This window comes from Meriones unguiculatus, chromosome 2, assembly GCF_030254825.1.
Source record: "Meriones unguiculatus strain TT.TT164.6M chromosome 2, Bangor_MerUng_6.1, whole genome shotgun sequence".
In the NCBI taxonomy this organism is placed as follows: domain Eukaryota; kingdom Metazoa; phylum Chordata; class Mammalia; order Rodentia; family Muridae; genus Meriones; species Meriones unguiculatus.
Genome location: NC_083350.1, coordinates 53,122,839 through 53,136,974, shown reverse-complemented (window position 1 = coordinate 53,136,974; position 14,136 = coordinate 53,122,839). Strand labels below are relative to the sequence as shown.

The 14,136-nt window shown below is 44.2% G+C and overlaps 1 protein-coding gene across 1 annotated transcript in view; it reads right to left on the bottom strand.

Annotated features, from left to right (window-relative positions):
* Cdc23 (cell division cycle 23) overlaps window positions 1-14,136 on the bottom strand; it is a 21,711-nt gene extending 7,575 nt beyond the window's left edge. The window contains exons 1-9 of the mRNA XM_021653371.2: window positions 13,933-14,136; window positions 13,777-13,849; window positions 7,439-7,576; window positions 4,883-4,925; window positions 4,309-4,414; window positions 4,089-4,221; window positions 1,959-2,136; window positions 1,775-1,872; window positions 1,568-1,649 (exon numbers count right to left, since the gene is read on the bottom strand). Of these exons, the coding sequence (XP_021509046.1) occupies window positions 1,568-1,649; window positions 1,775-1,872; window positions 1,959-2,136; window positions 4,089-4,221; window positions 4,309-4,414; window positions 4,883-4,925; window positions 7,439-7,576; window positions 13,777-13,849; window positions 13,933-14,093 (1,012 nt within the window). The 5' untranslated portion in view covers window positions 14,094-14,136. The remainder of the gene's footprint in view (window positions 1-1,567; window positions 1,650-1,774; window positions 1,873-1,958; window positions 2,137-4,088; window positions 4,222-4,308; window positions 4,415-4,882; window positions 4,926-7,438; window positions 7,577-13,776; window positions 13,850-13,932) is intronic.

The following is a 14,136-nucleotide window of genomic DNA, read 5'->3' as shown; positions in this document are numbered from 1 at the left end:
ACATACATATATATTATATGTATATATAAATGTGTATATATATGTGTGTATATATATATATATGTACATATAGTGGGGTAGCACATGACTGCAATCTTGGCATTTGGGAGGTGATAGGAGAATCAGTATTCTCGGTCAACTCCACTGATTACATTGCAAGCTGAAGCTAGGTGAAGCTGAGGGAACTGTCTCAAAACAATAAAAAATTTAAAAATTACAAAAAAAAAAAAAAAAGCAAGCCAGTTGGTGGTGGTGCACGCCTTTGGTCCCAGCACTCAGCAGGCAGAGGCAGGTGAACTCCATGAGTTCAAGGCCTGCCTGGTCTACAAAATGAGTTCTGGAAAGCCAAGGCTTCACAGAGAAACCCTGTCTAGGAAAACCAAACAAAACCAAAAGCAAGTCAGACAGAGCTGAAGAGGTACCTCAGCATCTAGGGCGGTGTATGATTTTACAAGGCCTGAGTTTGATTCTTAGTACCCATGGCATGCATGAGATCACAAGCACATGTAACTCCAGCTCCAGAGGGATCTGACACCTCTGGCCTCTGTGGGTACCAGTACGCACAGGTGGACATGAACACAAAATTTTTTAATTAAAAATTTCAAAAGCAAGCCACATATGGAAGCTCATGATCCTAACCCTAGCAAATCTAAGACAGAAGACCCACCAGAGGTTAGAGTTCCATGTCATTCTGGGATAGGGTTGGAACACTCAAATAACCTCTAAGATGGGTCTGGAGTGATGGCTCATCAATTCAGAGCACAGGCTACTGTTCCAAAGGACCTGGTTTCAAGGCCCAGCACCCACATGGTTGCTCACAACCACCTGTAACTCCAGTTCCAGGGTACCAAGCCCTCTCTTGCCTCCATGGAAACCAGGCATACCATTCAAGCAAAAATATCTTCATACATAAAATAAAATTTTAAATTAAAAAAAGAGAGAGGGAAAAAAACAAAACAAAACAAAACCTCCAAGATGGCTCAGAGGCTAAAGGCACTAGCTTTGATCACTGGGACCCACATGGTAAAAAGAGAATCTCTTCAAGTTGTCCTCAGACCTCCACAGTGCACCTGGAACACATATCTTGGTACATACACGCACACATACACACAAATAGATATAATAAAAGTAATCATAAAAACAGGGCTAGCACAGAGGCTGGTGGATCTCTGTGAGTTTGATAGCCTGGTCTATAAATTGAGTTCAGAGCAGCCAAGGCTACACGGAGAAACCCTCTCTGAAAAAAAACAAAACAACAACAAAAAGAGGGCTAGCAAGATGGGTTTTAAGCCAGCCAGTCTACACAAAAGGTTGGGCTTAGGGTCAGTAACAGGTCCTGTCTCAAAGAAATCAAGGTGAAGCCAAGTGTGGTGACTCTGTCTTGCCTTTAATCCCAACATGTAGAAGGCAAAAGCAGGCTATCTCTGTGAGTTCAAGGCCAGCCTGGTCTACAAAGCAAGTTCTCAAGTTATAAACAGTTAGATCCTGTCTCCAAAAAATACAAAAAGAGATTAAAAAAAAAAAAAAGAGAGAGAGATCTTAAGGGAAACAAAAGTAGTTAACTCACCAATAACACAACACGTTTCCACTCGGTATTTATCAATCTCACAAAGGTTATGCGCCAGATAACTCAACTCAGACTTCATGCTCTGAAAGAAAAAAGGAAGACCACATGAGCCCGAAAAAGCACCCTGCGGTTGTTTTCTTCAGCTAGTGAAAACATGATAATCTAATAGAGGAGCTTCATCAAGCTCAATCAAGAGAAACAAATTACCCTGACATAAAGAAGATTGGAGAATGTGTCCATATTTTCAATCCTGTAAGGATCTTGTTTCCTCAGCTCATTAAAAATAGAAAGGGCTTTGTCGATATCTGCAGAAAGAGGGCAGAGTTCAAAACCCAACTAACTGCACCTCCACTCTGTTGGCTCTGGCAGCATCTCATCTTCAGTCACTCACCTCTGATATTGTGATAGGCAACTGCGATTTGGGAAACAATGTAAGAGCTCTTGGAAAAGCCCACATCAATGAGGTGCTGATACTTCTGCAGGGCCTCCTCTATCAGCTGCAGTTCTGTGTATATATGAGCCAAGAAGAACTCTTTCATCCACGTGTCGGGCAAAGACAGGAACTTCAGCTGGTACCAGAAGAGAGGGACACACTTAATATAATCTGGCCGTTCTCCCAAAAGAACACCAAAGAAAGGTCATTACTTTCTAAAAGGAGTCATCCTTAAAATGTTATCAGAACACCTACAAATAAATACAGGATAATCCCACTAAGTTTGACTTACATACATAATTAACCCAGTAGGATAGACTTCAAAAAAACAAGACACAAAACAAACAAAAATTCACAAAAATTGAGAATAAGTAGAATCTAAATAGGATCAGAGAGAAGAGAAAAAAAAGCATTCCAGTCAAAGGTAACAAGATTATGGTGATTAATACAAAGAAACTAGCTTGGTTTGAGGAAGCTATATGCAAAAAAGTTGATCACATCACACACTAGAGAACAAGACACAGTAAGAACCCATTCAAATTCCTACCCAAAATGTTTTACGTGGTTTCTTATAAGCCTAGCACTCAGGAGGCTGAGACAAGAGGACTGCCATGAATTTAATGCCAATCTGGTCTACATATCGAAGCCATCTTATAAAAAAATAAAAAGGGGCTGTGCATGGTGGTATACACCTTTAATCCCAGCGCTTGGGAGGTAGAGGCGAGAGGATCTCTGTGAAATCCTGATCTACAGCCTGGTCTATACAGAGTTCTAGGACAGCTGGGCTCCAGAGAGACCTGTCTCAGGTGAGGGAAAAGTGCTCTTGAGCAGACCTGGGCTCAATCCACAGCACTGACATGATGGCTCACAGCTGCCTGTTAACTCCAGGGATTCCGATGCCTTCTTCTTACCTCCTTGGGTACCAGGTACATATATGGTGCGCATTCATTCATTCAGGCAAACACCCAAACACATAAAATAAAACCAAGTAAGTCTTTTAAAAAATATTTTATTAAAGTAATTTTGGAAATGGTATGCAGGATGAGTTGGGAAATCCAGGAAAAGTGTAAACCAGAAGTTATTTACGTAATACCGATCTGAGATGCTAACAGAGGTAACAGGCAACCAAGACAAAGATTCCTATAGAAAAGCAGCCATGGCACTGCTTCATCACTGGACAGGAAAAAGGAAGCAACAGACTCTGAGGTGGAGAGACTGGCTGTCTTGAATGCACATCAGTGGGAGAGGGCTTTCTCAGCTCAGGGAAGGATTTAATCCCTACGATGACCAACACCAACTGTACACACCCCCACTGGAAAGCCGGGTATCTTGAGCAGTGATAATAATGATGGAGGTGGAAAGAAGAAAAAATATAGGCAAGAGAGATTTTGATATGTAAGATAAAATACTTGTTTTTGCATATTTTGAGTTCAAGGAACTAACAGGTGAATACAAATAAAGATACATTTCAGACACTGACTTAGCAGCACAAACCATTGTTGGGGGAAGGGAATAAAACCTAAAGATGTATATCTTTAGTTTTTGTGGTTTTTAAAACAAGGTTTCACAATGTAACCCTGGCTGGCCTGGAATATACAGATCACAAGAGCCTTGAGCTCAGAGATCTGCCTCTCAGGTGCTGGGATTTAAGGCCTTCACCGCCATGCTTAGCCCAGCTTTCACTCTTGACAAAAGAAGTGTGTAGTTGCTTTTATCAACTACTATCTGAATACTAGAAACGAAGTTCACAGATCGCAACTAATAAAAAAACCTTCGGGACAGGGTATAGTGGAACACACCTTTAATCTCAGCACCTGGGAGACAGCCTGGTCTACACAGAGTTTCAGGATAGCCAGGGCTCCATAGAGCCAGGCATGACACCTATACTTCCAGGGAGGTAGGTACATGAAGGCAGAACAACCAGGTTAAATAACCCCTAGGCCAGCTAGGGAGTGCCAGATCAGCCTTTACAGATAAAACACTGTACCAAAACAAACGAACAACAGTGAAAGGGGCTGGGGACACAGCCAAGAGCTAGCTATGAACAAAGGTTATCACAGATTACAAAGGGTTTCCCATGAAACTTACCATCTCTTTGTCTGTGATCAGGTTACACAGCTCCAACCAGGCTCCCCAGTGTAAAGGCAAAACATGAGCAGCCTCCACAAACACGTCAATGGCCTCCTTCACCAAGTCCAGCTTCCGAAGCACCACCCCGTACCTGGGAAAGAGGGAGGTTAGGCCTGAGGTTAACCTATACTCAGGAGGCAAAGTAGCGCTGACAGCTCCAGACCCCTGTAACACTCACAGGTAAAGGCCAAATCCATCGAGTCCCCGTGCTTGGTGCTTCCTGCTGAGCTCAACTCTCAGTTCTCTGAGAGCCTCATTTTTCACCTGTCCCTTTTCTAGGGGTCCTAGGAGAGAAACAGTCTCTCATCTGAAGAAAGGAGGTTCATTTTCATCCTCAGACACACACACAGATTTCTGTTACTATCAACCAAAATTCTACCTGCAACCTCTAGTAACTGCAGGTGGCCCTCCCTCACACAGCCCACTTACTCTAAACGATGGCTGCTGTGCAGTCCTAGCTTATCAACGTTTACAAGACAGAAGCTTCAATTGAAGCTGACTTTTCCACCTTAGCTTGCAGAAAGGAAGCAGGGCTTGGGTCAAGGGAAGCAAACAAGCCACCAGGCTGATTCCCACAAGCAGCCCTCAGTGGATCTGAGAGACAAAGGTAGCTCAGTCATGAGTTCTCCACTACGCTTGGGCCACGCAGTCTACTTATTATGTTACCTGGATGGTCTGTACGACCTCTAAGCATGCAGCCCTGCTTTTCTGTCTGAAAGGTTAGACAGGAAAAAATAAAATAAAAATCATACCTAGGCTATCAACTGTCTCATCATCCTTCTTTTTCTCTCCAGACTGTAAGAGAGGGAAAAAAAGAAAAAGAAAGAAATCAACAAATAGTTTTCCCCCAGGTTATTCTAAAATTAGCAGCATGATTTTATCTACAGGGTTAGCTAATGTCTAAGCAAAATAACATCCACCTTATAAACAACTGTTCATTCAGGTGTTCCCACTGGCTAAATATGGAATAAACTGAACACCAAACACTTAAATATAGTAATGAATTACAGAATAGTTAAAAATATGAGAATCCATGAGTTCATGATGACACTAAAGAAAAAAAACGTGGAAGGAGATAGCGGCTCTTATTGGAAACAGAATGTTTCATGTTGATTAAGTGTGGAGAGAACGCTAGAGTGGAGAAAAACCAATCATTTTGCAATATCAGGTAAAAGTGCTTTGGGGAGAAAAAAGTCTGTCTCAGGCAAAAACCAGCAACGGATACTGTAGCTGAAGATGCAGTGCAGCTGTTAGGAGTGCCTGCCTACCGTGAATGTGCCCGCTTACTATGCTTGCCAGCTTACGGACACCAGAACAAAAACTGGGGAAGAATCATCAGATAGCCCAGATGAAGAAACGCTCTATTTTTTATAAGAGAACCAAACTAGGCATGGCCTGGTGGCGCACACCTTCAATCCAAGTGCCTGGGAGGCAGAGGCAGGCAGATCTCTGTGAGTTCTAGGCTAGGCCAGCCTATTCTACAAAGAGAAACCTTGTCCTGAAAAAAACCAAATGTAATAATAAGTACAAGAATAAAAATTTAAAAGGAGCCAGTAATATGGTCGGCACATGAAGGAGCTTGCTGCCTAACTGAATTCTACTCTCAGGGATGCACACGATAGAAAGAGAGCCTGACTCTCCCAAGCTGTCCTCCACATGCTGCCAAATCTCTCACAAAAAAAGAGAAACAAATAAGGAAAATGTAAAGCATTAACATAAAAGCAAAAAAGGGGTTGAGGTGTAGCTCAGTTGGCAGCGGGCCTGCTTAGCATATAGGAAGCTTCGGGTTTGATTCCCAGCACTGCAGGGACTGAACACGGGAGCACACACCTACAACCCCAGCACTTGGGAGGTGGAAAGAAGAGAATCAGAGGAGTTTGAGATAATTTTAGGCTAAATACCAAGTTGAGGATCAGCCTGGGCTACACGTGACTCTGTCTCAAGAAAGGGAAATATTTGGACTTGTATACTTACATTGTATACATTCACCTTAAGGAAAAATTTCTCCAAAACTTCAGCAAAAGCTGTTTCTTTTTCTACCCTAACTCATCCAAACTAGTTCTAGATCACATACTGAAAAGGCGAGAAAAGCTGCATGTGGTAGTGCACTCTGGAAAGCTGGCAGGAGGGAAGCTGTTCCAGGGCAGCCTGGGCTACGTTACATAGGAAGAAAGGATCCAAAACAAGCAAAGGAACAATTATAAATATTAGCTTTATTTACATTGTCATTTATTTACTCAGGCTTTTCTGAGGCAGGCACTCACTACTGTAGCCTTAAGTAGCCTAGAAACTTCAACGCACACCAGACAGGCTTCGATCTCAACAGCCATCCTCCTGCCTCTGCCTTTTGGGTGCTAGGGTCACAGGTGTATGCTGCCACACAGGGCTGCACTGTTCTTTGTATTAAAAACTTTGGCTGGTGGTGGTGGTGGCGCCTTTAGTCCCAGCACTAGGGAGGCAGAGGCAGGCGAATCTTTAAGTGTGAGGCCAGCCTGGGCTACAGAGTGAGTCCAGGACTGCCAAAGCTACACAGAGAAACCCTGTCCTGAAAAAAAAAGAAAAAAAGAAAAAGAAAAAAATGGTGCATTCTGGTCGTCCCCCCACCCCCTTTTTTTTTGAGACAGGGTCTCTCTGTGTATAGTGCTGGCTGTCCTGGACTCACTTTGTAGACCAGAGTAGACTGGCCCTGAACTCACAGAGATCCGCCTGCCTCTGCCTCCCAAGTGCTTGGATTGAAGGTGTGCTGGAATTATAGGCGTGTGCCATCTAGTCTAGCTATATCCACATTTTTTTATGTTACTATTTCTTTAAACTTTGTTCCTCTCTTTTCTTTTCTTTTTTCTTTTTGGTGGGAGGTGGTTTGAGACAGGGTTTCTCTGCATAGCCCTGGCTGTCCTGGAACTTGCCCTGTCTGTAGACCAGGGTGACCCTGAGCTCAGAGATTCAAGGCCTGTCTCTGCCTCCCAAGTGCTAGAATTAAAGAAGTGTACTACTAGGCCTGGCATCATTTTTGTTTTTTCAGTACTACAATATAATTATTAAGTACATTTACTTGGTGACTTGCTGCCTGGCTATTTAAAAATTAAACTTTTTCAAGGCTAGAGAAATGGCTCCGGGGTCTGAACTCCTGTTCAGGGGATCCCACGCCCCCTCAGGCCTCTGCGGGTACCAGGCCTACCCACGGGGCACATACATGCATGCAAGTAAAACATCCATATCCATAATTTCTTCTTAATTAAAATCTTCCTCTTGGTTCTAAATATAGGTGCTTCACCAAAGGCAGAGGAGCATCTCAAAGTGGAGCTCACCAGGTATCTGGAGTACATGTACAGGAAATAGGCTTTCTTGCTGTTGCAGCCCTGCAGGAAATGTGCTGCCCGGTCATACTCTTTAACGTCAAAGTAGGCCTTCGCCAAGGTGTAAGCGTCCACGTCCTCTGCATCCTCCTACAAGAAACAGGTCACATGAGTGATTAGGACTAAGACAGCCCGAGCTCACCTAGGAAAGAACAATTATTTCTCCTCCCCAAATTGCAGGGACACAGTACACAGTAACATTATGCCAACAAGGACATGCATTTATACAGTATTTTTAATAAACATTATCACCTGTAAAGCCAAAGAACTTGCTTTTCCAAAGTTGTTTTTCCCACCGCCCAAAAAATGAAAGTGGAGCCTGGCATGGTGGTACACACCTCTGATCCCAGCAGCTGGGAGGCAGATCTCTGTGAGTTCAAACCAAGCCTGTCTATAGAGTGAGACTCAGGACAGCCAGAGCTATAGAGTGAGACTTTGTCTCAAAAAAAAAAAAAAAAAAAAGGGTAGGGTAAGAGGAGTGGCTCAGTGAGTCCAGTGCGTGCCACATACACGACGAACTGACTTAGCCTCTGCAGCACCCACACAAACACAGCACCTTCACTGTGACCCCAGTGTATGCCCGCAACTCCAGCACTTGGGAGGCAGAAGCAGGAGGAACTCAAGGCCACTCTCAGCTTTACAGCAAGTCTGAGACCAGCCTATGAAACAAGAGGCCGTGTCAAAAGAGAGGGAAAAGGCAAGGAAAGGCAAAAGAAGGACAAAAGAGGAGGGTAGGGAAAGGCAGCAATGCTATCTTGAGGGGAAAAAGGTCATCCTCATACTATAGTGGTAAGTATCCCTGCCTATCACACACAGCAAAGGTGGCTCAGAGGGTAAGAGCACTTGCCACCAAGCCTAAAAACCTGAGTCAATCCCAGGGCCCAAATATAAGGGGAGAATCAACTGCAGGCTCAGCTCTGACCTCAACATATGTGCCATGGCATGCACAAACACACATACATGTACAATAAGTAGATAAATAAAATTTTACATGAATTATGATGAAATTCATCTAGGTCAGGTATGGTGCCTATAATCTCAGCACAGGCAGAGGAAGGATGATCACTGAAAGTGCAAGGCCAGTCTGTTCTATGTATTAAGTTTGAAACCAGCAAACACTACCAAAAAAATTATGAAAACCTGTATATATACACACAGAAGAATATTCCTAACTCCTTATGCACCTTCGTAACTCAGAAAGTTTTATAACTTGGACTGTATGACTTTTGAGTTTTTATTTTGGAGGCAGCAAGATGGCTCAGCGGGTAAAGCAGCCTGTCACCAAGCCTGATGAGCTGAATTTGATCCCCAGGACCCACATGGTAGGAGAGAGCCAACTTCCAAACACTGTCTTTAGATCACTACACAGCATGGGGGTGCACACCTTTAGTCCCACTCAAAAGGCAGGGGCAGGCAGATCTCTGTGGGTTCAAGGCCACTCTGGTCTACACAGCAAGTTCAGGCCAACCATGGTGTCTTAGGGTTACTATTGCTGTAATGAGACACCATGACCAAAGCAACTTGGAGAGGAAAGGGTTTATTTCACTCACAGTTCCATGTTATCATCAAAAGCAGGGCAGGAACTGGAGGCAGGAGATGATGCAAAGGCCATGGAGGGATGCTGCTTACTGGCTTGCTCCTCCTGGTGTGCTTTTGAAAGGGTTAGGCTAACTTTGTAACCTATATGTCTTCTAAAGCCCATAGTTTTGAGTTTTAGGTCCAGGTAAAGCTAAAGTCTCTTAGTACCTTTCCAGAGAATGGAGGAATGTGACCCTATCTGTGAGGACAGATATAAAAAAAAGGCAAACAAGCAATGACCTTCACTCAGCAAAAGAAGGATCAGACCCTTGTCTTTGCGTTAGCGTTTCTTAGCAATGAACCTAGACTTCTTCTGAGTAGCTTTTGACCTGCAGCCAAAAGTCTGCAGCCCCTAATCTTCAAGGATGAGCTAACCACCCCCACCTTCAATTGCAGCTGCATCCATACTTGGCAGGACTGGCCAAGCTTGAGCACCTAAGACTAACCAATTATCTTACTTTATAGCTTCCTCATCCAATCCTAAATTGCCAAGACTGCAACTTCAAATCTCCCACAATTTTTCTTTTAAAAACCTAAAGGCCTTTGTCTCCAGGTGCCACTCTTTGCTGACAGGCAGGGGTGACCCCATTGCGCAATGGTTAATAAACCTCTTGCTTTTGCAACGAGTTGTGGTCTGGGGGAGTTTCTGGGAAGGGCGCGATCTTGAACTCCTGAGCTGTGAGACCCCAGGTCTTACACTTTCTACAGAACCCAGGACCATACCGTTACTCTGGGGGGAGGGGAATGACTCACAATGGCCTGGGCCCTCCCCATCAATCCCTAATTAAGAAAATGCCTTACAGTCCGATCCTATGGAGGCCTTTTCTCAGTTGAGGTTCTCTCCTTTAGGTAACTCTAGCTTGTGTCAAGCCGACATAAACTACCCAGCACACATACATAATGAAACCCTATCTTAAAAAAAAAAAAAAAAAAAGAAAGAAAGAAAGAAAGTAGAGCCAGTCAAGGTGGGACATGCCTGTGATCCCAGTGCTCTGGGAGGCAGAGGCAGGCAGATCTCTGTGACTTCAAGGCCAGCCTGGTTTAGAGTCCAGGACAGCCAAGCCAAGACTACACAGAGAAGCCCTTTCTTGAAAAAAACATAACAAATTTTACTTCATTTTTGCTTACAGGACACACCCAGAATGTTCTGTTCAAAGTTAGAGATAATGTGATTCAGAAGTAACTGGTTTTAAAATGAAAGTTTCACCCAGGCCTAGTGACACAGGCCTTTAATTAGAGCTACTCAGAAAGCTGAAGCAGGAAGATGGCAAATTTCAGCCCTGCTTGGGCCCCAGTGAGATCCTGTCTCAAAACAAAGAGTGGTGCTGGAGAAACAGTTTAACATTAAGAAGAGGCTTGGCCCCAGCACTTAGGAGGCAGAGGCAAGTGAATCTCTTGAGTTCGAGACGAGCCTGGTCTACAAAAACAGTCCAGGACAGCCAAGGCTACACAGAGAAACCCCGTCTGGAAAAAACAAAACAAGAAAGAAGATGATGCCTGCTCTTGCACAGGACCTGTGCCTGGCTCCCAGGACTGAGAGGTGGCCCACGGGGACTCTCACACCATCTGCTGGCTTCTATAAGCACCAGAAACACATGTGCTGCACATACACACACACTGGCAAACACTCATACACATAAAATGAAAATAAACCTTTTTAATGAAGAAAACAGAGAACTGACAATGTAACTCAGTATTAACAGTGCTTGCTTAGCAGTTCCTAACAGCAAAACAAAACAAAACACCTAAAGTTTTAATTTTTATTCTACTGATCAAGGCTAACTTAGTTTTGAAGGTTTCTTCCATGACAGTCCTTAGAGATAAAAATACAAACAAGTACTCAACAAATCAGCAAAGAGGCTGCTAGGTCAATACACCTCACAGCAAATCTCATAGCTATTAACCTCACCAATGCCTAACGCTTTGTAATAATTCAATAATGGTCAGGTTTCTACAATATCCATAAAACCCAATTATCACATGAGTTCTTAAAAATTACTTAAATATTTTACATTGCGTGTGTCCACATGCACATACATGTCACGTCATGGCTGTAGAGGTCAGAGAACAACTTTCCAGAGTCAGTTCTCGCCCTCCACCTTCTGTGGTCCAGGAGATCAACTGTCAGCCTCTCTGCTGGACCTATGTGACATGATTCTTGACTGGGGGATATTTTCTGACACTCTTCTCTCACTTGATAATGTTCACTGCTTCCTCGTTCAACAAAACTTTATCTCAAGGACGTCAATGTGCCTAAGCACTGTGACAGTCAGTGCAGAGAAGTACAAGCTAATAAGACAGACGTAAATCACAACGATTAAATAAGTCATATAAAAATAATATATGCATGGCTGGGTATGGTGGTGCCTGCCTGCCCTTCCTCCCTCCCTTCCTTCGTTTTTTGAGACAGCATTTCTCTGTGTTATAGCACTGGCTCTCCTGGACTCTATTTGTAGACCAGTCTGGCCTCGAACTCACAGCAATCCACCTGCTGGGATAACAGGCATGCACCACTGTGCCTGGCTGCAGGTGCACAGCTTTAATCCCAGTGCTTGGGAGGCAGAGGCAGGTGGATTTCTGAGTTTGAGGGCAGCCTAGTCTAAAGAGTGAGTTCCAAGTCAGCTAGGGCTATAAAACAGAAAAAGCCTGATTCAAAACAAGATTATTAAAATATGCTTTATTTTACCCTCATTGCCTTATTTAACCTTCTTGAAAGCTGGAAATTTATTAATATTATCTGTAAGTGAAAAAGCCATCACTTTTGGGACAGCGTTGGAGGTATGAAGTAGATTCTCACTCAATAGGCTGGGCTCAAACAACTGGCAATTCCCCTGCCTCAGTATCCCAAGTCTTGTGATTACATGTATGACCCATTACACCTAGCAGCAGCAGGCTTGACACTTAAAATTCACCTGCCAACACTGATATTACTAAAGAACATGCCTGAAACACAGATGAAAATCTACTTGCAAGCCACAAGCACCCCATCTCCTGCTGTTAGTGAGAATAGTTCATTTTACTGAATCCTATGTGTCTGGTACATTTTTAGCTTTTATTTGTATTTGCTTTTTAGGTACTGAAGGTTGAACTTAGGGCCTTGTACATGCTATAAAAGAACTGCTTCAATTTAGTTTGTATTCTAAGCAGACTATGACTTGGCATTCTCTGACCTCAGTCTCCTGAGCAGCTCCTGTGTCACTAAGCCCAGGTATATTTCTAGGCAGTTTAAACCTTTAATCCCATTTAATTCTTTCCACAACACCACATAGATACTATTATTATCCCCATTTGACAGATAAGGAAACTGTGGATCTCCTGGTCCACAGTTAACAGTGACTTAAGAATTTAGTCACTCTATGTCAGTAATTTGAGCTTCAAAACCTAAACCCATACTTTTTTCCCCCCAAGAGTTTTTCTGAGTAGCTTTGTAGACCAGGCTAGCCTTGAACTCACAGAAATCTACCTGGCTTTGCTTCCCCAAGTGCTAGGATTACAGATGTGGGCCACCATATCCTGCCTTTTTTTCTTTCTTTCTTTCTTTCTTTCTTTCTTTCTTTCTTTCTTTCTTTCTTTCTTTAATTTTTGAGACAGGGTTTCTCTGACCCTGGCTGTCCTGGAACTCACTCTGAAGACCATAGTGTTGGGATAAACGGCATCTGACACAGCTCAGCCCAAACCCCTACTCTTAATCATTTTGCAATGAAGAGCAACAGTAAAGAATGATTTCACTTTTCTGCAAAAGCTTCATTTCAAATGTTTCTTATTAGCATTATCCAGGTTGTCTACAAAACCTAAAATGTTTGACATGTTTATTGGTTGTGTTTTGTTGTTGTTGTTTTAATTTCTGTGCATGAGTGTTTGCTTACGTATGTCTGTACACTACACCCATATCCGGTACCCTCGGAGGCCAGAAGAAGGCATCTGATCGCAACTGTTAACTGGCCCCGTGGATGCTAGGAATCAAATCCAGATCACCTAGAAGAGCAATAAATACTGCTAATTGCTGAGCCATGTCTCCTGCCCCTCTTTTTTTAAGATTGTTTTTAATTACGTATGTATGTGTATGTGCATAGTATGTATTTATGCATGTGTCTTCATGTGGATTTGTGCGAAGGTTTGAAGTGTCAGAAGACAGTATTGGATCCCCTCTCCCAAGAGCTGGAGTTACAGGAGGATTATAAACAACCCCTACTTGCCCCTGCCCGGGGTACCAAGAATTGAGCTACAGTCCTCTGCAAGAGCGGCACACACGCTAGCCACTGGGCCATCTCCCCAGCACAAGGACGAACTTTTTAAGATTTATTTTTATTTATGTGTATGCATATGTATCTGTCTACCACATGTATATGGGTACCCGTAAAGAACAGAAATCTCCTACACTGGATCTCCTACAGCTGGAGTTTTAAATGGTTTTGAAACGCCTCCTGAAGGTTCTGGAAACCGAACTGGGGTCTTCAGCTCCATCAAGGCTGAAATCTTAAGCAGTAATTATTTACCAGTTCTCTCCAGCTTAACATCTTCCAAGGCACAAACATCTTCCGACACCCCCCCCCCGCCCCCCACGATCCGCTTTTAAGGACCCGCTCAAATGCTCGCGTTTCAACTACATCGTTCCCACCAAGCAGCTCGCTCCCCTCCAGTGACAGGGCGCCGAGGACGTCCTGGGCCACCTCCCTCCGTTAGCGGGAAGCTGGCTGTCAAGACGCCCTTACCTCGGTGAGGGGCGGCGGCGGCTGCAGCTCGGACAGCGGCAAGGCGGGCAGGGAGAAGGCCAACTCCGCGGACCTGGAACACCACACACACGGCATGAGCCACGCGAGCCCCCGGGCCGAGATCCAGCGCCGCCCCGTCCGACCCCGACCGCTCACCATTTGCTGCTGTGGAGAAGGCCCCGCTCCCGAGTGAGGCCCGCGATGAGCAGCAGCTGCTTTTTTATTTCCCGCAAGTCGGAGAAATCCGCGGCGGCGGACGCGCCCGGCGGTGCCGCGGCGGCGGCTGCCACCGAGACTACCGAAGAACTCGCAGCCATTTTCCTCCCTCGGCCGCCCCAGCCAATCAGCGGCGACGATACT